This window comes from Puma concolor, chromosome F2 (genome assembly GCF_028749965.1).
Source record: "Puma concolor isolate L17-30 chromosome F2, mPumCon1.1.hap2, whole genome shotgun sequence".
Lineage (NCBI taxonomy): Eukaryota > Metazoa > Chordata > Mammalia > Carnivora > Felidae > Puma > Puma concolor.
The window spans coordinates 1903041-1925424 of NC_141684.1; the positions used below are offsets into that span (position 1 = coordinate 1903041).

Here is a 22384-nt window from a genome sequence, read left to right on the forward strand (position 1 = left end):
CGGCCCGCAGCCCGAGGGGCCCCCGCAGACCCCGGCCCCGGGCCTACTGGCCCCATAGCGTCGTCTGCCTGCCACAACGGGAGGCCCCTCCCCCAGCCAGGAGTTAAAGCTCCTTCGTCCGCGGTTCGGTTCGGTCCTTCACTGGCGCTCAGCACGCACCTCCGGGGCCGGTGGCGAACACCTCAGGTCGCCTGCCCTCAGCGCTTGGCTTCCCCGGGGGGAGGGGGCTGCCCAGGGGCAGGTGGCCGGGGCCGCACCCCGCAGAGGGGACCCTCTCCCACCACCCTGTGCCCAGACAGCCAGCCCTCTCCCACCGGGCCACTCACCTGGCACGCCGTCCCCGCCCCGATCCTGGGTCAGGCTGGTGAGGCAGTTCTCGGGGCCGCCGGCCACGCCGTCCCTCAGGCAGACGTCCCCTCGGGGGGTCAGGGAGCCAGAGGCAGGGTCGCCGGTGTCGCCGCCCAGGCAGGCGCAGGGGGTCTGCATGATGCCGCAGGGGTGGGAGCTGCGGCTGCCGGCCAGACAGGCGTCCAGCCAGCGGCACAGCATCTGGCAGGCGGCCCGGCTGGGGTTGCGGTTGCCCACGACCAGGTACTCCACGGAGAAGTCGTCGCCGGGGCTCTGGGGCGTGGCCGGCAGCCCGGGGCCCCGCTCGCGGGGCGGCTGCTGGCGCAGCATCTGCAGGAACTGCTTGCTGGCCTGCAGGAAGGCCAGGGGCGCCGAGGGGTCGCAGAGCTGCAGCACCTCGTCGAAGCTCTCCACGCCCAGGTAGGTGCGGGTGGACTCCAGGAAGGAGTCGAACTGGTAGGTGCGGACGCGGCCGGGGCCGCCGCAGGGCGCGGGCGCCTTGGCCACCTTCATGTAGAGCGTGTAGCGCCGCGGGTCCGGGTTGCGCAGGGTCCAGGAGCAGCGCGAGGCGTTGGCCGGGAACACGGCGGCCGCCTGGAAGTACCCGAAGAACTTGCCCTGCACCAGCGTGGCGCACGGCTCGGCCCCGGGCCCCGCGTCCGCCCCCGCGGCCGCCCGCGCCCAGCGCCCCAGCAGCAGCAGCAGCAGCAGCAGCAGCGACGGGCAGAGGGTCCGGAGGGGCCCCGGGGCGGCGGCCTGGCCCCTCATCCTAGCTCGCGGGGCCGCCGGGGTTCCGCGGGCTGGGCAGGCAGGCGCAGGCCAGGCCTTGACATGCCAGGGTCCGGCGACGGCGGGGCTGGGCTGGCGGGAGCCGGGGGCGGGGGCTCCGAGCAGGGGCGGGAGAAGGCTCCGGACGACCTAAGGTTCAGGGCCCCGACGCTGGCCTGTGGCCCTCAGCAGCAGCTGGAAGAAGAGGAGAAGAGGGACGGTGTGAGGCCACGCCCCCCCCCCGCCCCCCTGCCCTGGGGAGGCTGGGATTCTGGGCACTGGGGGGCCGTGCCTGCAACCCGCCAACGTGTCCACCTGCTGCAGGGGGACGGTGGCCTCCTCCTCCAGCTGGGCCTGAGCAGGGAGCGGTGGGCAGCCCCCGGCCGGGGCCCGGGGCCCCGGGGCCCCGGAGGCCTGGGCCGGGCCCGCCCGGCTCAAACTGGCCACGCGTGGCCCCTGCGGGTCCCGGGGCTGCCTGCTTGCTCACGCCATCATGGCCACGGCGGCCACTCGGCCCATGGGCCTCTGTGTCTCTCCCTGGCCCTGTGGTGGGGGGCTGGGCGCTCTCTCCTGGCCGTCTCCCTCATCGGTCTCCTCTCTCTGTGTCCTTCCTCCTCCCTAGTCCCTGCCCGTCAGGGAGGAGAGTGCAATCCTCACAGAAGGGGAAGGGGAGAGGTCATTCTGGCCATCCCCCGGCAGTGGGAGCGCAGACCCTGTGACAGTGTGATGGGGGTCACTGCCGCCTCTCAGGCAGTCTTCCTCCCCCTCTGGGACCCACTGGCCCCTGGGCCCGCGGCTCTAGGAAGGCAGGGCTGGGCACGGAGTCACCCAGAACCGCACACATCCAGGCCTCGGCCTACACTAACCCCTTCCCTCACCCTTTCTTTGTGACCCACCCCTCCACTTCACGACGAGGACACCGGGGCTGAGAGGGTAAGTGGCTCGCAGGAGGTCACAGTGAGAGGCGGGAAAACCCACACCTGAACCCCTTCGCGGCCCCAGCCTTGTGCCGCTGGGTCCCCTCCCCTGCTCTGGGAGAGAAGGTGCCGGCTGTGTGTCGCCCCCTCACTCCTGGGGGAAGGGGACGCAGCTGCCAGCCCATTGGAGCAGGGACACAGCGGAGCCACCCAGGGCTCAGAAAAGGACGGTGACCCTGCTGGACCTGCCACCATGTGGACCCCGGTGGGTTCCTTCTGCTTCCGGGCCTCACTTTCCCCAACCATCCCCGGGCTGCTAGCTGGGCCAGGCGCCGGCCCCATGCAGCCACTGAGCCGGTGGGTGAGGAAGACAGCAGCCCCCCCCCAACCCCCCCACCCCTGGCTGCTGGGCCTCCTGGTGCCCGTGGCCTCCGCTATGCAGACCTTGCACATGACGGCCGCCTGCCCCCAGGGACTCGCCACTTCCTGCTGCCCAGCGTCCTTCCTGCGTGGGCTGTTGGCGGATCGGGGAGCTGGGCACAGGTGGCCTTGGGCCCTGAGAGGACTGGCAGCCCCTTTGTGGCTATGTGGCCTCGGGCAGTCCTCACCCCCTAGCCTCAGTTTCCTCATCTGTATAATGGGGGAGAAGCCTCACTGTCTCAGCAAGAGAGTAAGATCTAGACCTGGGGGTTTACCCATGTTTGGGGCAGGAGGCAAGGGGGAGGAGGGGAGAGTGAGGTCCTGGGTCACCAGGGGGAGCTGGGCCAAACCCGGCCCCCCAGGGCTCTTTAGTGGCACACATTCAGGTGCCCTGAGGAGGGAATTCCCAAACTTCTCATCCTGGCACCTGTGGGCAGGGCTGAGCAGACGCTGAACTTAGACCTCACCTCTGGGAAGACCCTCGTCCCACCTCTAGACCGCCTGGGGCCAGCCCTGGATGTGGGCATAGCAGAGCCCGCTTGCCCTGGCCACCTGCCCCCACGTTACGGGGACGGACAGGCCATGGCAGGGTCCTACAGCCAATCCCAGACTTGGGAGGTCCCCGCCATCTTGTTGCAGAGGGGTGGCCGTGTGTTCCAAAACCTCATCTGAGCCCCACTTGCACCCCCCCCCCACCCAAGTCCCGGGCTGGGACCTAATGTGGAAGCCAGTCCCCGGCCCTGGGACAGACTCTCCCTAACGCCCAGAGGGTCCAGGGGACTTAGCCCCAGTCCCAGAACAATGTCGGCACTGATCCCAGCTTAATGCTCACCTTGCTGCGCCCCATCACTACCCCCAGGAGGCCTGCGTGGTCTGAAATGACCCACGTGAGGGCCCACGTCACCTGTGTCCCCTCTCCGGCCCGGACACTCCCTCGGGGCCTCGGGGGGAGGTAAGGGAGGCAGGCTGGTGCAGGGGACGGTGGTGGAGAGGGAGGGGGGGGACGCTCGGAAGAGGGGCTGGTTCTGGGGGACCTGGGGGGCCAGGAGCAGGTACAGGAGGTGACGTACACAAGCACCAACCACTGAGGGCCTGTGCCGGGCGCGAGTTCTCCAGGGCCTCAGCCAGCCCCTCTGGAGAACGGTCAGCCATGGGGCTGCGGGTGAGAGCACAGCCCCCGCCTTCCGCGCCTCCAGGAGGACTCGGCATTCTGGTGAACCCCGTCCTGTGCCAGGCCGTCGCATCTACAGCAGCCACCCCAGGGGCACCTGTTAGGGCTCCATTTTGCAGATGGCATATTTGGGACCACAGAGGAGCCGTGTCTTGGTGGGGGCCGGTAGGTGCTGAACGCCAGAGCCAGGATCCAAACCCAAGTCTGCCAGTCAGAGCTGGTGCCCTCTGCACCGCCCAGCACTGCCCTGGGGCGGGCCGGACCGGACCTAAGCCTGCTCCCGTCCCAGGCCACGCTGAGGTCCTCCTGGCATGTCTCCCGGCCAGCCCTCCTGGTCACTGGCTCACTCCACAACCGGAGCACCTCCCGGGGGCGGAGGCCCCCCTGCAGCATCCCGCGTGGCAGGACAGAGGTGGCAGCGGGGTTAGAAGCAGGACAGCGCTCCAATCAGAAGGGTCCCTCACGAGGGCAGCCCGGTGGCCCATGGTGGGGGGAGTGGGCCTCGGGGGGAGGCAAGGGAGGCACGGTGGGGCAGGGGGTGGTTGTGGGGAGGGAGGGGGAAGATGCTCAGGAGATAGGACAGAGAGGCCCCAGTGGCCAGCTGGGGCATGGGATGTGGAGGGGACACTTCCGGCCTGGACACTGAGGTGGCAAGTGCAGGGGTGAGTGTGTGGTAAGGGCAGGTCAGGGCAGAGCTCAGAGCCCTTCCAGGCGGCGGCGTCCCGAGACCGAGGCCCCGAAGCGGGCCTTCAACAGACTACCAGGGCTGGAAGATGGCCTGTGAGTGTTCAGCCATGGGGTTCTCAAACAGGGCTCCTATGGAGCTCTGGGGCTCCAAAGGGGGGACCCCAAGGGCCGTCAGGTGGGAAGCAGTGGGCGTCCTCTAGAACATCTCTGACTCCAACTGCTCCATCCACGCCCTGGGCGTCGGGAAAGGCTGTGCCGGCTATGAGGACACCAGCCCGGCCTCGCTTCTCCCGGCTGGGTCGCAGGGCGGAGCTGGGCAGGAGGCCCGGGCTGCCACTGTGGATGGCCCCTGCACCTGCCAGTGCGCGCTGTCCCCCTGCCTCTCCACGCCCCATCCCCAAGCGGCTCACAAGGCCTTTCTGGCCAGATGAGCCTCCTTTATCCTCATTAACTACCTACCTGACCCCCAACGAGGCCTCGGAAAAATGGCTCGGAGGCCCCTCCCCTCTGAGGCTCCTTGCACCAAGGCAGGCCCAGGCAGGCAGAGCGCCGGGCAGGCTTGGTGTCAGGCCCCAGGTCACATAGCCATGGTGGAGGACAGGTCAAGTCCCTCCCAGGCCGGGGCAGTTGGTGCTGAGACAGGGTAGGGGCATACGGCGGGGGGGGGGGGGGGGGTACCTGGCACTCGGGGTGGGGTCCTGGAGGGAGGGGACAGCGTCTGGGAGGGGTCCTGGGACAAGTGGGGGCAGGGCCTGATCTGACTTCATTCCGGGGTCCCTCTGACCGCTGCGGGTGGGTACAGGCAGGGAGAGCCGAGGATGTGGCCTGTGTGGGATCTGGGGGGGGGGGGGGCGGGGGGAGCCAGGGTCTCAGAGACGACCAGGCTTCCAGGTTGGGCAAGTGAGCCATGGGCGGTGGGGGCCCTCACTGAGATGAGGGGCGGATGCGTGCACACACGTGTGCGTGTGTGAATACGCGTGGCTACACGTGCACCTGGGCGCAGATGTTTCCCCGTATTCGTGAGCACACGCGTGACTGTGTGCACGCGTGTCTCTGGATGTGTGCGCGTGTCTGCGTGCACGCACACGTGTAGCATGCTTGCACAAGGACACACGGCAAGAAGAGAGCCGGGCTCAGTGTGTGCTCACTGGGACGTGAGGGGCCGTGGGGTGGACACCAGAGCTGGGACGGGAGGGCTTGCCCGGAGGGGACCATTTAGGGAGCGCCCCGTGGCCGGGCCAGAGCCCCGGGGGGCCCAAGGGCCCCTGAGAAGGAGGGCCGAGCGGGGTGGACGGCCGGTGTCTCTGGCAGCACCTCCACTGTGTGTCCCCGGGCTGGCTCAGGCCCCCACCCCAGCCTCACCTGGCACCCGGGCCTCCGCTGGCCGAAAGCGAGGCTCTGGGGGTCTCTGGCCGTCCCCAGCGATGGGCTCTCGTGTGGCCACAGGTCACTCCTTTCCGTGAACGCTCACAGTCTCTCCCAGGGCACTGTCTCCTCCCCAGACACAGGCCACTTGTCCTCCGATCCCGGCCTGGGTCACTGAGGCTTTTGTTGCCCACTGCCCCCCTCAGGCTCCCAGGGACAGCGACGACTCACGCCCAAGCCCCCCTGGTTCCTGCGTGAGGGAAACTAACCAAACTGCCCTTGCTGCCAGAAAGTTCCTCCCGGTGTCCGGCCCCCACTCTGAGGCCCGCCTCAGCCCCGGCCCGTCGTCGCAAGGCCTCCCAGAGGCCCGGGGGCTGGCCTCGGGATGGGGGCCAGGGAGCCCTGTGGGTGTCTGAGCAGGGTCGCAGGGTGGAGGCTGCTGGGACGGGAGGTGGATGACCGTGCGGGTGAGGGACTGAGAGCGAGCCGGGCGGGCACGGGAAGCTGGGGGTCAGCCGAGGAGGACCCCTAAGAGTCCCCGCCAGTTTCCGAGTCCCGACCACAGGCTGGGACTGGCCTGAGCTCCACGGGAGCCCCTTGTTGGATGTCACAGCCCCGTCGTGAGGTAGGAGCAGAACCAAGCCCCCCGTGAGGCTCGCAGGGTCACCGTCAGCCGAGGATCCTGCGCCCACCTGCCACACCGTCCCAGATGTCTCCCTGCACAGGCAGGCCAGCGGTGCCCCCGCCCCGACATCAGAAGCCCTGGGTGCCTTGGTTTCCCCGCTCCCTCGGGCGCTATGATTCTCCAGCCCCACTCCAGTCTGTCCCACCCTCCTCCCCAGGCTCAGCGCCCTCCCCCGCAAGGCCCGGTGCACACACGCAGACCCACCCCGGGCCCTGCCTCCACATCCCCTCCCCACCCACCCCAGGCCGCCAATGGCATCCCCAGATGCCAGCCACAAAAGGCACTCTGTTGTCCTGCCCGGCCCCCTGAACAGTGCCTGCCTGTGTGTCCTGGGAAAAGGCTGCGCTGGGGGAGGGGTGGGGTGGGCGCCCTCAGCACCGAGGACAGCCCAGGGGCTGGCTGGCAGGCAGGGGCCGGGAGAGCAAGCAGATGAGGCCGTCCGGGGACGCGAGACCGCCCCTGCCCACGCAGCCTGCCCTCCCTGCCCAGGGAGCCCAGGGACCCCTACGGATCCCTCCCGGGGCAGTGGCAGCCTGGGCCCCAGGGGGCCTCGTGGGCTCTGGGAGTGGGGGGGGTGGGCGTAGATCCAGGACAACCCAGGACGAGGGGCCTCTGTCCGTGAGCACAGACGCAGGTGGGGCGTGAGAACGTGGCTCCCCACCCCACAGTCACCGTGTGTTCGTGCTCCTAGCCTGTGCGGACCGGGCTCCCCTGAACCCCTCTGCTCACCTGCGGGGAGTCCCACGCCTGCCCCGAGGAGCCCCCAGGTCATACCGCACTCAGCAGAGAGGTAGGGGCAGAGCAGGGAGGCGCCACTACAGGGCCGCGGGGGGGAACCGGCCCGAGAGGCCCGCCGCATCACCACGCCTGCCGGCCCGGCCCCTCAGGAAGCCCCCTTCCCTTGCGCCCCTGCCTGGGCACAGGTGCCGTGGCGGGGAGTCTGCCCAAGAGAAGAGAGAAAGGCCCCCCACCACCCGAAGGGCCGCTGCTGGGGGCTGGGAGGGGGGAACCCTGTGTGGCTCGGCCGCAGCCCCCCCCCCCCCCCCCCCCCGCCCCGCAGCCCCACGACGGCGAGGCGGTCTTCACCCGTATTTCACAAGGGAGGCTGACGGACTCCCCGCACCAAGGGTAGCTCAGGAGCTGGGGCCTGGAGCTGGGGGCCAGCTCCCTGACGGGCCTTGTCACGCCTCCTCTTGCCCAGAATCCCATCACCCCAAACCCCTTGCAGGCCTCGAAGCCACGCCGCCGGCGCCAGGAGCTCCGCCCCCGTTCCTGGCCGGCCCGGCCTGGGGAGCACTCCTCCAGGACACCGAAGCGGCCTGCGCACGAGGGCCTCACCTGCGCCTGCCGCCTGCCGGGCCCTCCCCAGAGTGGGCGTGTCCTGCACCCCAAGCGCGCACGCACCCAGGCACGCAGGCGCAAGCGTGCAGTAGCATGTGCGTGCACACAGCCAGCCTCTCCCGGAGACAGCCCTAAGCGGGGAAGCGACGACATAGGTCCCAGGGTGGGGGTGGGGGACTCTCACGAGGAGGGGGTGACTGACTGTGCTCTCCTCTCAGGGTCCGCCGGCTTGGCGCCCCGGGGGGAGCCGCTGAGCCCCGAGGCTGCCCTGGCCCCCCGGCTGCGGGCCTGTGAGTGATGCCCCGATCCACACCCCACACCGGGATCTGTGCTCCCCGGGTCTCCAGAGGGAGGGGTCGTCCGAGGTCACCTGCCCAAGGTCGCATGGGAGAGGGCAAGGGGACAGCAGGAAGGTCGGAAGAGGGGGTCAGGAAGGGGCCCGGGGGGCACACCTAGACCCTGGGGCTGCTCTGTGCTGAGGCTCCAGGGCATCGCGGGCGGCCCGACTGGGTGGCGTCAGCAGAGTTCCTGACCGCTTGCGAGGGGGGAGCGGGGGGCGAGCAGCGACCGGCACTTAGCCTGCACCTGCTTCGTGGAATCGAGGTCCTCCGGCTCCCAAAGTCCCCTGTACCTGCTCCAACAGCACAGCTGGGGTGGCAAGGCTGACCGTCCCGTCCCACTGCTCAGAGGAGCAAAGGCTCCCCCAGCTGGAGGCTGCACCCGGGGCCTCCCCCGACACCCACGGGGTGACCTCTCCCCTCTGTGGGGGGCAGCTGAGGAGAAGGACGGCCAGCGAGGGTGGGGCCCGGGCTCAAGGTCACCACCTCTGCCCACGGTCCCCCAGCTCTGGAGGGAGGCGGGAGCAAGCAGACGCGGTGCCCCCCCACCCCCGGCCCCGAGCAGGACGGTGGGGCCCACGGATGGACAGGCCGGGTGCTGAGGAGCGGGTGTGGGTGCAGGGCGGGAGTGTACCTACATGTGCACACGGTGTAGGAGGGAGTGCATGTCCGAGGACAAGTGGGGGGGGCTTCGTGCGGGTGAGGGAGCGTGTGCGTGTGGCGTGAGTGGACCGCGTGCAGGTGTGTGTGCGTGTGCAGGCGTGGGTGTGCTAGTGGACGTGCTGCTGTCCACAAAGGGCTTCTGGAGGCGCCACGTGTGAGGTGGGGACCAGGGGCGGGTCCAGCCGGGAGCAGGGGCAGGGGTGGCAGAAGACGCGCTCTCCCGCCTGCTGATTCCCTCTCCTTTCCATTCAGGTCTTGCAGCCATGGTCACATGCCTTTCCCAGGGCACCAGATGTCACCCCCCAGCCGGATCAGGTCCGTACCAAGTCCTGCCCTCGACAGCCCCGAGGCTGCCCTGCCTTCTGCAGTTCTAGGCTCTCTGGGGCACAGGGCGGCGAGGCTCCCAGCCCTGAGTCACCAAGTCTCAGAGAAGCGGCTGCTCCAAAGTCACCTTGCCACGCGGGAGGGAGGTTGGGGCCATCAACTCCCTTGCAGGCTCAAGCCTTAAAGGGGGGTGGGGGTGGGGGTGGGGGTGGACGGAGGCACAGGCTTCAGAGGGTGGGGCCTGGTGCTCTCTCCACACCCCCCCCCCATCTGGGTGGAGGTCAGTGGTGAGACCAGGCCATCCCTGGGTGGCCCTGCCCACCAGCCCTCGGCGTCTCCGCCTCAAAGACCTTCAGCCCTGAGACAGCACCCCAAAATCGGCAGCCAGCCCCCCCAAAACTGCCTGGGCTGGGGCTCAACTCCAGTGCCTGCCTTGGAGCCTCTCCTGGCTTCTAGTGGTTGCTGGGGCCACAGAGATCGACGGGCTGGAAGACGGGTGGCAGGACGAGAACAAAGATAACGGAGGTGCCAAAGGTTATAACTGGCAGTGGGGGTGTGGGGGCGTAGGGGGCGGGGTGTCGGGGCATGGCGGGTGAGCCGGGTGCCCATGATGTACACTGAACACTTCCGCTTGCCCATGCAAGACATAGGCAGTTGTCCTGCCGAAGCACAGAGCATTCTGGAAAGACAACAGGGAGTCACTAACGGGGTCACTCGGGGCAGAGGACCTGCGTTTGGGGGCAAGACGGAGACTCCTATTTGCTCCCTAGCCCTTGGTGCTTCTTTAATTACGAGGCAAGGGTCCCTACGGAGAAGGGGGACAGGGGAGGCGGGGGCAGAGCGGGACAGATGTGCCCCCGTAGCACACTTTGTCCCTGAGCTCGTCTTTGCCTCACCCTGCGAGCAGGACTGCGTCCCCCCGCACCCCCCGCTGAGAACACCGAGGCAGGGAGGCTCCTTAGCACCTGGTGTCAGAAGACCCGAGCCCAGGGGTCTGCATTCAGCTCCCTCTGCGGGTCGTAGGGGCTCCTTGCCAAGACCTGTCCCCTGCGGGGAGGGACTCAGGCTCCATCCCCGGTGACTGTGCGACTGAAACCTTTTCCCCACAGTCGAGCAACACAGTGGGGCCCAGAGTCCAGGGCGTCCTGTGCGCTTTTCTTTATGGGATCTGTGCACCGTGACGATGACGTGGGGGGTCTCGGGTGGGTCAGGGAGGTGGGCATTTTGTCACGATGGCTGCGGTCTGCAGTGCAGGTGTGGGCACCTAGCGTGACTAGGCGTGTTCTGCCTCCTGTAACCCCGCTGCCCGCAGGGGCCCCCCGCCGTTGGTCGGGCCACCCCTATTTAAGATCCCCTCGGTACTCCCCCAGCTCCCGGGACACGGCCCAAGGCCTCCAGGGCTCAGGTCTGGCCCGCCTCCCCCTGCAGCCCCCGTCTTGCCATTCACCCTCCTTTCCAAGTCCCGTCCGTTCCTCGCAGCTGTCCTGTCGCCTGCCACAGGGCCTTTGCGTGGCTGTTCCCTCCCCTTCACCACCACCCACCCACCCCTTCTGTGGGTCCCCATTAGCCCGTCGCTTCCTTGCAGCAGCCTCCGTGGGAGCCCCACATCTGGACGCCTGCAGGCTTCTCCTTATCCTCCACCGTCTAGAGCTGATTCACAGAGCTTGTCAGAGCCTTTTCACTCCCAGATTCCCGTCAGCCCTCATCCTGCGGGGGGGGGGGGGGGGGGGACCGTGCCCTCCTCACGGCCCTCACTGCACCCCCAGTGCAAGGGTACACACGTGGGCACCCACACGTTTAGTGTATGTGTGCACGAGGGCCCCCGGGCCATGCGTGTTTACCCAGCAACCACGGCTCTGCCCTATGGCGCAGCTGCAGCCAGGGAGGCCGGAGGTGGGAGGGTTCCAGAGGACAATGGGAGAGTGTGGGTTCGCCGGCACAAATGGGGTTACCGAACCCCTCCAGGTGCGGGGTCTTCACGACAGAGCTTTAGTCTCCGGCCCAGCTCTTGCGCACGGAGCCGACCCGGGGCCCGCCCAAGGGTAAAACGCGGCTCACTTCAACACAGCCATCCGGGCTCACATTCACGGCAGACCCGCACCGCGCCACGCACACAGATGTGACAGTTTGCATGCCTGCACACACATGCGGGCAGCGTGCACGGCGCACATGGACACAAACACGCTCGCCCGTGGCCGCGCACCGTGCGCCGGGGCACGGGGGCCGGGCGAGCCGGGAAGAGCCAGGTGACGGGGCCGGCCCGAGACGCCAGCGAGCGGCCCCGGCGGGCGGGCGGCGGGGCGCCCGGCGGGAGGGCGGGGCGGCCGGGGGCTGCCCAGGATGGGGCGGGCGCGGGCGGGCGCGGAGGAGACGGAAGGGGCGGGCAGGCCGGCGGGCGGGCGCGGGCGCCCTCTCCCGGCCGTCCGGGGCAGCGCGCCGCCCTCTGCCACCGCCACCGCAGCCCCGCGCCGGCCGCCCGGGCCCCGGCCGCGAGTTTGTCCCCAGGGGGCGGGCTCGGGTCCCCGGACCCGCTCCGGGAGGCGGGGCCGGCCAGGGGACGAAGGCGCCGCGCGAGTCGGCCCGCGCGCGGCCGCTCGCCCGGGGCCTGCCGGGGCCGCCTGCCGGCGAGGCCTCGCAGCCGAGTGTCCGCAGGCGCCCCGCTGCCTCGGGACCCGGCCGGCCCCGACGCCGCAGCCCCAGCACGCTGCGGGCCCAGCGCGTTGGATCGCGGGACGAGCACCAGGGGCCTCGGCTGGAAGGGCTCCGAGAGCACAATCCGTGCTCCCATTGCACGGACGCGGCCGCCGAGGCCCGCGGCGGGCCGGGGCCCGCGGACAGGGGAAGGGACCTGGAGGGCTCGGCAACTTAGCCGTGTCCGCTCCCCGCCCGGGGTCGGCGGAGTGCGGCGTGAGGCCGAGGGCAGCGAACCGCCCGGTGTCCGCCCCCGCGCGGGAGCGCGGCGGGGACAAGCGCCCTTCTCCGGGGTGCGAGGCAGAGAACGCCCCGCTCGAGCCCCCAGCGCCGTGCCCGCCCGCGGAGCCGCGCGCCGCCGGGGCGCATTCCCGCCGGCCTCGGGCTCGGCCCCCCGGCCGCCCGGGCTCCGCGGCTCGCGGGCCGTCCCCCGCCCCCCAGATGCACGCGCAACAAGTCTGAAAGCAGCGCGGAGGAGCAGCGAGCGAGCCGGGGAGGAAGGCGGCGGGCTCGGCGCGGGGCGCTCCGGGATCCCCGAATGCGCGCAACGTCCGCCTCCAGGGGCCGGGCGCGGGTGGCGGGTGCTCGGGTGACTCGGCGGGCGGCCCACGTCCCCTCCCTGAGCTGCGACTCTGCGCGGGCGGGGGCGCGCCCGAGAGCCCCCGCCCCCTCCTTCGGCGGCGTGACCTTGCTCGGGTACTCAAAGCCGGAGCCGGCGGCACCCGGCGTCCGGGCGCAGAGTTTCTCCATCGCCCGCGGTCGGGGAGGGAGCGGCTCCCTCCCTCGACCTCCTTCGCCGCCTCCTCGGCTGCGGGGGTCGCCGGGGAATGGAAGTCTTCAGGGTTCTAGGAGACGCCATGGCCGCTGCTCCAGACCCCAAAAACCATATATCACCTCCCGGATGCGACAAGGGACCCCAGGCTCCGGTTCCCCCCCCCCCCCCACTCCACCGCCCGCGCGGCCGCTGCTCAGAGGGGGTGTGTGTTTGTGTCTGTGGGGGAGGGCACCAACGGTCTCCTTGGGTCCCGAGGGTGGGGTGGGAGAGCAGACCTCCGGGCCACCTCCCCAACACGTCCGCCAAGAGGCTCTTCTGGGGCGGGGGTGCGCGCCCCCTGCCCTCCCACGCGCCTTCACGCCTTTCAACTCCTCCCGAGTTGCAGCTAAGGAACCCCTGCCCCGGACCCGGGGGAACCGGGCGTGATGGGGAGTGCGACACGGGGAAGGGTGCTAGGGTGGGGTGGGTTAGGGCTCGTCAGGTCCCAGCCTGGGTCCTCGCGCTCCAAGAAACTTGGAAGCCCAAAATAAAAGTGGGAAGGGTAAGGTGCCCAGCGGGCCGGGGCCTGGCTGCCAGGCTGGGCTCTCTCTCTGAGCTGCCTGGGAAGTGACCCAGCAGGAGCCGCTGGGGCTCGGCGGAGGGACCCGGGCTCAGAGCCGCAGCCTCGGACTCATCCTCCCGGCCGCCTGGCTCCCGGCGATTCTCATCTTCGCCGCCCCCTCCGAGGCAGGCCCGAGGCGCGCGTTGCCCGGCCCAGGGGGCCACAGGGACCCAGGAGAGGGTGTCTGGCTGGGCCCGGCGCCCCCAACCTCCCCAGGAGGGGGCAATGCTCATTCCTCGAGGCAGCTACGCGCGGCTCCCAGAGAGAGCAGCCGTGGCGGAGGGCCGGCGGCCTCTGCTCGCTGGGGATGGGGACCGACCGAGGAGTGCCGGGCGACTCGCCTCGCTGCCTCGCAGGGAGAGGGCGCAGGGCAGACCCAAAGTTCGAAGCGGCTTATCCGCGCGGCCTGTCCGAGCGAGTGGAAAAGAAGACGACAACGGAAAGAGCCAGGTCGTTTGTGTTGGGGGGGTGGGGAGGTGGTGGGGTGGTGGGGGGCACTAGGGTAGTCCTCCGCCGCTTTGGGGTGGGGGGAGAAAGCCTCCGGGGGTCTCCAAAGCCAGTACCGGTCTAAGGGTGAGGGCTGAGGGGGAGCCTGGAGGCTTCTCACCGCCGCCCGGGGACTCTGCGTGGGGGGAGGACACCTCGGGCCCCTACACTGTCTGTAGGGGGCTCTGAGGGTGGTGAAGGGAAGGAGGGACACACGGGGGTGTCTCTCCTCAACCTACCTGGGTCTATGTGTGGCCTTAGGGGTCACATCTGGGTCCCCAAGACCCCTGCCAGCATCTGTCTGTGTCGGGGACACAACGGGAACGCCTTCTCCAGCCTGCCCCGGGTCTGTGCATGTGACGGGGAGGGATGCCTTCCCCAGCCCAGCCTGCCAGGCTGGCCAGGCTGCGTGTGTGGACTGGGGGGAGGTGAGCAAAGCCAAGGAGCCTCTACTACCTACGTCCAGGGTCGCCCCCTCCTCAGCCCGCCGGGTGCGGGCACGCAGAGACCTGCCAGATTCCCTGGCTGCCGCTGGAGGAGGCAGGGGGCTGGGGGGGGGGGGCGTCCAAAGTCCCGAGCTCCGAGCGCAAACCTCGGAGCTGCGAAGCCCCAAACGGCGAAGTTAGGAAGTCCGGGCGCCCGCCCCTCCCCCGACCCCCTCCCACCCTCGCCGCGCCCCCGGCCCCCGGCCCCCGGTCCCCGGCCGGAGTCTTCCTTACCTTCCTCAGCAGCAGCGGCACCGCCGGCGAAGACTTGATCCGGCGAGTTGCAAATCCCCAGGAGCGCCCCGCGTCGCCGGCGGCCGAGCCGGGCGCCCGACCCGAGGAGGGGGGGGGGGGCTCCTCCTGCCGCCGCCGCCCCCGGCCCGCTCCAGGCCTAGCCGGACGCACCCCGGGGTGCCCCCGCCGGCGCACGCAGGCCCCCTCCCCTCCCCCCCGCCTGCTGGAGCCCCCCGGGCGCCGGGGGGTCCGGATGCCCGGGCTGCAGGCGATGCGGGGCGCGCGGGCCCGGGCCCGGCCAGGACGCGGCGCGGCCGCCTGTGCTCCCGGCTCGCCGGCTCCACGCTCGCTCCGCCGGGGCCGCCGCCAACGCCGCGCCCGCCGCCGCCGCCGCCTGCGCCCGCCGCTCCCTCTCCGGCCGCCGCCGCTCCGCTCCTCTCGCCTGCCCCGCTCTTCTCGCCTTTTTTCCCCTTCCTGAGGGGGGGGGGCGAGCCGAGCCGAGCCGGGGGCGGGGCGGCGAGGGGAGGAGGAGGAGGAGGCCGAGGACGGGGAGAAGGAGGAGGAGAGAGGCGAGCCGCTTCCCCCCACCGGGCTGCCGGCGCTCCCCAATCTCTTGCTCTCTGAAACTGGATCCCGAATCGGGAGCCAGAGACTGCATTACGGATTACATCAGGCTTTATAGAGCTTCCAGATCACACATTAGAGGGGAGCGCGAGCGGGGGGCGGGGTGTGGGGGAGGGGAGAGAGATAAGGGGGGGGGGTACGGATAAAATGCACACACGCGCGCACACCGAGGAAAGCCCAGCTCCTGCCCCAGGCAGAAGGAACGCCAAGAGTTGGGTCTCTGCTCTCTGTCTCTTCCAGGAGCCGAGGAGTGGCTAGTCACCGCCTGGTTGGTGGGTGGATGGATGGATGGATGGATGGATGGATGGATGATGGGTGGGTGTATGGCTGGGCGGGTAAGTGGATAGATGGATGGGTGGATGAATGGATGGGTGGATGGATGGATGGGTGGATAAATGATGGGTGGGTGGATGGGTGAGTGGATGGATAGATGGGAGTGGATGGATGGATGGATGGGTTGACGGATGATGGGTGGGTGGATGGCTGGGTGGGTAAGTGGATGGATGGATGGATGGATGGATGGATGGATGAATGATGGGTGGGTGGATGGCTGGGTGGGTAAGTGGATGGATGGATGGATGGATGGATGATGGGTGGGTGGATGGCTGGGTGGGTAAGTGGATGGATGGATAGATGGATGGATGGATGAATGGGTGGGTGGATGGGTGGAGGTAGGGTAAGTGAATGAATGCATGACTGGGTAGGTGGGTGGATGGGTGGGTGTAAGGTAAGGGAATGGATGTGTGGGTGGGTGGATGGCTGGGTGGGTAAGTGGATGGATGGATGGATGGATGGATGGAGGGATGATGGGTGGGTGGATGGGTGGGGGTAGGGTAAGTGAATGAATGCATGACTGGGTAGGTGGGTGGATGGGTGGGTGTAAGGTAAGGGAATGGATGTGTGGGTGGGTGGATGGCTGGGTGGGTAAGTGGATGGATAGATGGATGGATGGATGGATGATGGGTGGGTGGATGGGTGGGGGTAGGGTAAGTGAATGAATGCATGACTGGGTAGGTGGGTGGATGGATGGGTGAGAGGGTGGATGGGTGGGTGTAAGGTAAGGGAATGGATGTGTGGGTGGGTGGATGATGGATGGATGGATGGTTCAATGGTTGGATGGATGAGTGGATGGGGGGATGGACAGAGGACATACAGGTGGAGGGAAGTTGTAGGGGCTTGTGCATAGACAATACAGGCACATGGAAGGAAGGATGAGATAAGGGGGTGTAGAGGAAGGAGGTGTGTGGGAGGCTGGACGGACCTGAAGCCTGGAGAGGAAGGCAGGATGTGGAATGGAAGGGTGGAGGGCGGGTGCATGGAGGAGAGAGGCAGGAGAGTGCGGACTGAGAGATAGGCACATAATCAGAAGCACGGCGGCGTGGTGTGCGTGCAGGGCCGAAGAGGTGGGGGGGCCTGTGAGGGTTGGCAGGGAGGATGCATGGGGAGGCGGATGAGAGTGGGTGGTCGGTTGAATGGAAGGAGAAAGGAGTTATGGGCAGAAGGTGGAGTCAGAAGCACAGACTCTGGACCCGTCCAGAGCATCAGAGCGGGGGAGGGCCGACTGGTCCTGTCCAGGTTGGGTCTGTCCAGTGTGTGCTCAGGGGACTCCTAAGAAACACTGAGGGAGGGGCCTTGGAGAAGAGCCAGAGGCGGCGGGTCTGGAAGCAGGCCACCGTAGAGCCAGCGTGGCTGCCTCACTCACCCCTCGCCATCCTCCTTGGACCTGGTGACAGTGGGGACGTCCTGGGTCTATATTTGGATTCTGTTTTCCATAAACGGAGGGAAGTGGCCCCTTCAGCTGCTTTATCTTCCTTCTGCCTTAAAGTGTTCATAACCCCTCTTCTCCAGGGACCTGTAGTCAGTTACCCACAGGGGGCCTCTCTAGAATGAAATCCAGAGTCTTGGAGGAATGACCTCAGGGAAATTACTTCCAGATTCTTCTCTACTGGGATGCTACTGCCTCCCAGCTCCTTGCTCTTTTTACGCAACTTGTGGTCCACTCTGAATGCAAGATCCTCTTTGACTCTGCTTGAATACTCAACACTTTACACACCTTACCGTCTTAGCGCTTTACCACTTCTGCTTCTGCCGTCCAAGCCCACTCTCTGGTGCAGCTGTCTGCTTTTCTCGGCAGACTCAGCGGGACACTGAATCGGGGTGTCGTCATCGTCACCACCAAACATTAACTCACAGTCCTCGCTGTTCTCGACCTGTAGGTTGGCATCCAGCCCCGTACTGTGCTCCTCGTGACCATCACCACGACCCCCGGCCAGTGCCACTGTAGCACCGTCACCGTCAGCACCCCCATCACAAGCGCCAGCCCTTGGTGGGGAGGGGGAGGGGAAGGCAATTCAAGATGGCTTGGGCGCCCAGATGGAGCGCCCTCCGGGGGTGGAGCTCTGTCCAAACCAGTCCCTCCTGCAAGGCCAGCCTGGGGCCTAAACCTCCCCTGGTCTCTCCAAGGGGCTGGTCGGGAGGGCCGCGGAGACAAAGACCACAAGGCAGCGGAGGGCCCTTCCCGGTACAACCTCCAGGCAGTCTGTGTCTTGCCTTCCCTCCCGAGGGAAAGAGCCTTCCTCCCCAAACCCTTGAACTGGGGGAAGACATGGAGGTGGTGCTGGGTGGGGGGCTACCTCCGGGGCCCCCCAGCAGCGCCCGCCCAGCCTTCGCATGGCCAGTTCTCCCTGCAGCGGCCTGGCCTCCGTGTCCTCGTGCACTAGCAGCCCACGGCCACCAGGGGGCCTCTGCTATTAGGCCATGAGGCAGAGCCAAGGGTGCTGGCGGCTCTGAGTCAGGATTTCAGGGGCCGCTGTGCCCACCAGCCCTTCTCCCTGCTGAGGGGGGAGGGGCAGCCATCCCCCACTCCTCTGCTTCCGGGCCTGGTCCCGGCTCCCAGGGCAAGGTGGTGTCCCCGTAGACGGGGGCTTCGCAGGGCCATGCCAACCCCCCTCCTCGTACGGGGACTCCTCGCCTCCTTCCCTGACCTGCCCCTTTTAGCAAATTGACCCCTTGTTGCAGTTCCTGATCCAGGATCCAGATAGTTCGCCCACCTGGAGGCAGAGAGGACCTGTACCCCTCATATGCTCCTCCCCGAGGAGGGACAACAGTCAGCTTGGAGCCTGAAGATCAGATGTAGGTAATTCTGCCCATTGTCGATCGTCCCCCCGACCCACCCCCCAGCTGTCAGCTCCATGACCTGAAATAAAGAGGGTCACATTCAACCCACGGCAGCCTCAGTTTCTCTGTTGGTGCGTAATGATCTTTTCTCAGAGCCCAGACACTCCCAGATTCTAGAGCTCTGAACTGATGGCCACGTTGCCAGAAATTTGTTACCAATTTACATCCAGCAACCTCTTCCTAGACCTTCGACCCTCACCACTTGCACCTAACACTGGGGGCCCGGCCACAGCTGGGAGAAACCCTGGGTGGACAGGGCAGCTTGAATACATGGCCCTCGGCTGGCGTTACCTTATCCAGCTGGAAGCCGGCTTCCAGAACCTCCTCATACAGCCCGAGGGGGATATGACACTTGGCAACTAAAAAGCCCTCTTCATGGTCATAAACCAGTCCCTGACCACAGCCATTGACTCAGCTGAGACTCCTAAATGACTCTGAACTCATTGATCACTGACCCTGTCACATTCTGAGCCCTGACCCTGGGCACACACTGGCCCCTGACCTTGGGCACGCTCTGGGCCCTGACCCTGGTCACTCTCTGGGCCCGTTTCCTCGTCAGGTTTACGCATCTGGCTCTTGAGCAGCAAGGCTGAGCCTACCCTGTACAGCATCCCCGAGGGATGGAGAACGGATTGTTGCAGGGCTGGGAGGAACCAGCGTGGAGCCACAGGAAACACATCTTCGGGGCTTGTCCATTTCCAAGCGCGTCACCGGAGACCATCCTGGTCTCAGAGGGAGAAGTCAGGGCTCAGGAAGGGGGTTGTTTGAGGTCCTTCTGGGGGGGGGGTGGTCTAGACCCCAGCTCACTGGCTCTGGTCCATGGTCTCTCCACCCTGCCCACTGGGACAGAGGTGGAGTGAGGTCACTTGGTGGCAGGGGAGGAGGGGACGGCACAGGATTTCCCTCCCAGGGCATCCCATGGTCCCTCTCCAGCTACTCGTGAACTTCGCGAGCCTGAGGCAGAGGGTGAGGGGTGGGGGCTGAGCTCGGTGAGCAATTAGCTGATTCACAGGCACGATAATTAATTGTGGAAGCAGCAAGGCCCAATTAGCCTCCCAGTTGGGACAGACGCAGCCTGTGGGGCTGCTGCTCTGCAGAAACGGCCCGCCCTGTGCCCTCGGGCACCCCCGCCCCTTCTCACCCCCAGCTGGGCCCTCAGTCCTTCCAGGTTGCCAAACTGGGGGGGGGGGGCAAGTAGAGGAGCAGCTGGGGAGAAAGGGGCTCCCACCTCCCTGGGAAGGCCCAGGTTCTCGAGAATGAGGCTCAGGAGGTGCCCGGGGGCTCGGTCGGTTAAATATCCCACTTGCCTTCGGGTCATGATCTCACGGTTTGTGAGTTCGAGCCTCGCATCAGGCTTTCATGGAGCCCCGCTTTGTTATTCTCTGTACCCCTTTCTCTCTGCCCCTCCCTCCCTCTCTCTCCCTCAAATAAATAAACATTAAAAAAAAAAAAAAAAAGCATGAGGCTCAGGAGACCCCTCCTCCTGGAAGCCCTCCCTCCCTCTCAGCAGGCAAGGCCCCTTCCTGTGTTCCAGGCACGGGACAGATACTACTCTGGGACCCTCCCTGGACCCTCCTCTTGCCTGGGCCCAGAGGAGGACAGTGGCCAGACCTCCCACTACAGAAAGGCTCTACATCCCGGGCCGGCCCAGACCTGGGCTGACAGGCAATCATCCGTGGGTCCCGGGAAGATGGACGTGGTGCATCCTCCGCGAGCGATGTAGTTGCTGCCGCCAGACTGCAGGGTTCTGTCCCAACCGCTCCATTTTCTAGCTGTGTGACCTCAGGCGAGTTACTTACCCCTCTGTGCCTGCCTGTCTGTAAATTGGGGATGATAACAGCACCCACCCGCACGGTCCTTGTCAGGCTCAAATGAGCAAATTGCTTAAGGAGGCCTGGCACAGCCCGGGATACCAGTGGAGGTCTGAGCCCCGTTCCCCCCCTTCTCCCGCTCTTTCGTGCCCCACTTCCGGGCCAGGGTCCCGCTCTGGCTCCGCTCCTGCCTCCCCTGCACTGACTCAGTCCAGGACCCCCTTGTTCCAGCCCCTCTGGGTCAGCGGGCGTGACTGTCGTGGATGACGGCCCCCAGCCTCGCCCCACTCCAGCACCATAGAGGCGATTTGGGGACCCACCATGGACACACCTTCAGCACAGCCCCTGGCCCCGTGGGCCCAGCTACGTGCTGGAGCCCAGGGCTGGCGGGGCAGGAACACAGGAGGGGAGAGCGCCTGCCCCTTGGAAGTTCTCCCCACGGCTGGTCTCCAGCCCTCGTGCTGCGGCCTGTGCCCGGCCCTCCGTCCGATCCCTCTCACCATCTCTGTGTGAGGCTCGGGAGAAGGCCAGGCCTGCCCGACACAGAGTTCCTGGGGCAGTGTCTCACCTCACAGACCGAGGGGTCACTCGGGGGGGGGATGCCGGGCCTGGAGAGACTATGGCCCCGTCGGCTAGGCGCTTCCACGGACGGTGTCAGACCTGCGGGGCACCGTGGTGTGGGCGCTCAGAAGTGAGACACGTGCCCTGAGACCTGGCCCCACAGGCCGGGAAGGGGCAAGGGACAGAGTAGGGTTGGGGAAGCGAGGAGAGCGGCCAGTCCACTTTGCTGAGCTCACGTCTGTGGCCACATCTGCTCTTGTCTGGGCCGGGCGGCATTATTTCCCTGTGTTCTACAGGAAAGCCTCAGAGAGGGGAAGGCTCCGGCCACTGCCACACAGCGAGTCCCCACAGACAGGAGGGAGGAGGACACTCAGGACCAAGTGCTCTGAAGGACTTTGTGCACACAGCCCTCAGCCCCTGGAGAGCCTGCCGGGCCAACCGCCTCTCGCTGGTCCAGGCCCGGACGAGGGGCCTGGCTGCGGGGACGCCCCTGCTCGCGAGTGCCCGTGTCCCCAGGCCCTCTCTGGAGAAGCGCAGGGGTGGGGGTGGGGTGCCACGGGCAGGCTTATGTAACCCGAGTGGCCCTGCCCACTCCTTGGGCACCCCTGCCTGCCCCTGCCCTCCCTGGAGTAGGGGTGGAGGGAGGCCAGGTAGTTCCAGGCTATTTTCAACCACTGGTTCTCACAACTCTCAGAACCAAGTGCAGTTGGCGGGTTTTCCTAACACCCCGGGGGTTGGGGGGGGGGGCCGGGCAGAGGAAATGCAGGTCAGGGAGAGGTATGGTGGCCCCCGCGGGGCTGCTGTGGGGCGCCTGGGGCTGGAGGGAGCTGGGGAAGCCCTGGGGCCGTTGAAGCCCCTGCAAATGGTGACACCTGGGAAGACAGTCCCCTGGCACTTCCTCGGCAGCTGCGCTGTCTCCTTCTGCCCTCACGGGGCCATTCCAAAGCCGGAAAAACGGAAGCTCAGAGAGGTGATGCGAGCTGCCCAAGGTCACACAGCCAGGGGCTCAGACTGACCCTGAAGCTCTCACTCTGACCAGGGTGGGGCCCAGAGTCGAAGAGTTGTTCTTCAAAGGGGGTCTTCAAGATTGACGGGTACAAGGGGCGGGAGAGGGAATGAATGGCCCCCGGCCAGGAACGGCGCTGGAGGCTTCCCAAGCGCTGTTTCCAGCCCTCACAGCCGCCTGACTGAGCCCTGGCCCTGGCCCACATCCCTGATCACAGACTGAGCCCTGACTCTGAGCACATCCTGATCCCTGATCACTGACTGAGCCCGGATCCCAGACATACACTGATCAGTCATCCATCATGACAGACTGAGTCCTGACCCTCTAATACCCCACTCACATCCTGGGGTCAAGCATCACCTGCAGTCCTTGCCCCGTTTTCATCAAGCCCCTCTTGTGGGCCTGGTGCCCTGACCCCACCAGGCCCATCCCTCACCCCCCGCCCCGAGACGGCGCTGGTCCCCAAAGCGGAGGCTGGATACACATTAGGGCCTGAGCACACAGCTGCCTCAGCTTCCCCTCCAGGCCCTCTCTCTGGGCCTGGCGAGCCCCGGTGAATGCAGGATACCAAGCAAGCCCTGGGACACCTTCAGTGGGGAGACCAAGCGTTTAATAAACAGTGCGGTGAGCATCCGAACAGACAACCAGCGGGATCAGGGAGCCGCAGGTGGCTTCTGCACAGTCAGCACACAGCAGGCTCCCGGCGGCACGGACTGCGAACCAGCTGCCTCGCTCCTCTTGGGGGCAGGCCAAGGTCTCCCTCGTCCACCCGGTGCCCACCCGGCCCCCGCTAAGATGGCACTCTCCCGCACATTCACAGCCTCTGCACACTCAGCACAGAGATGCAGACGTGACCTGGGCCTCCACGTGCGTCCTCCCCACACCCCACACTCCAGGCCCCGATGT

At 67.1% G+C, this 22384-nt stretch overlaps 1 protein-coding gene across 10 annotated transcripts in view; it reads right to left on the reverse strand.

Moving 5' to 3' along the window:
* The window catches only part of ADGRB1 (adhesion G protein-coupled receptor B1), a 79742-nt gene extending 65309 nt beyond the window's left edge, over positions 1-14433 (reverse strand). For 8 of the 10 annotated variants that reach the window (XM_086695465.1, XM_086695469.1, XM_086695468.1 and 5 more), the window contains exons 1-2: positions 14300-14433; positions 327-1311 (exon numbers count right to left, since the gene is read on the reverse strand). In XM_086695465.1, coding sequence (XP_086551591.1) covers positions 327-1116 — 790 coding nt within the window. In that variant the 5' untranslated portion in view covers positions 1117-1311; positions 14300-14433. Of the gene's footprint in view, positions 1-326; positions 1312-6368; positions 6485-13819; positions 13839-14299 lie in introns of those variants that run through there. The other 2 variants (XM_086695463.1, XM_086695462.1) reach the window with 2 other exon arrangements.
* Positions 14434-22384: the final 7951 nt, after the last annotated feature.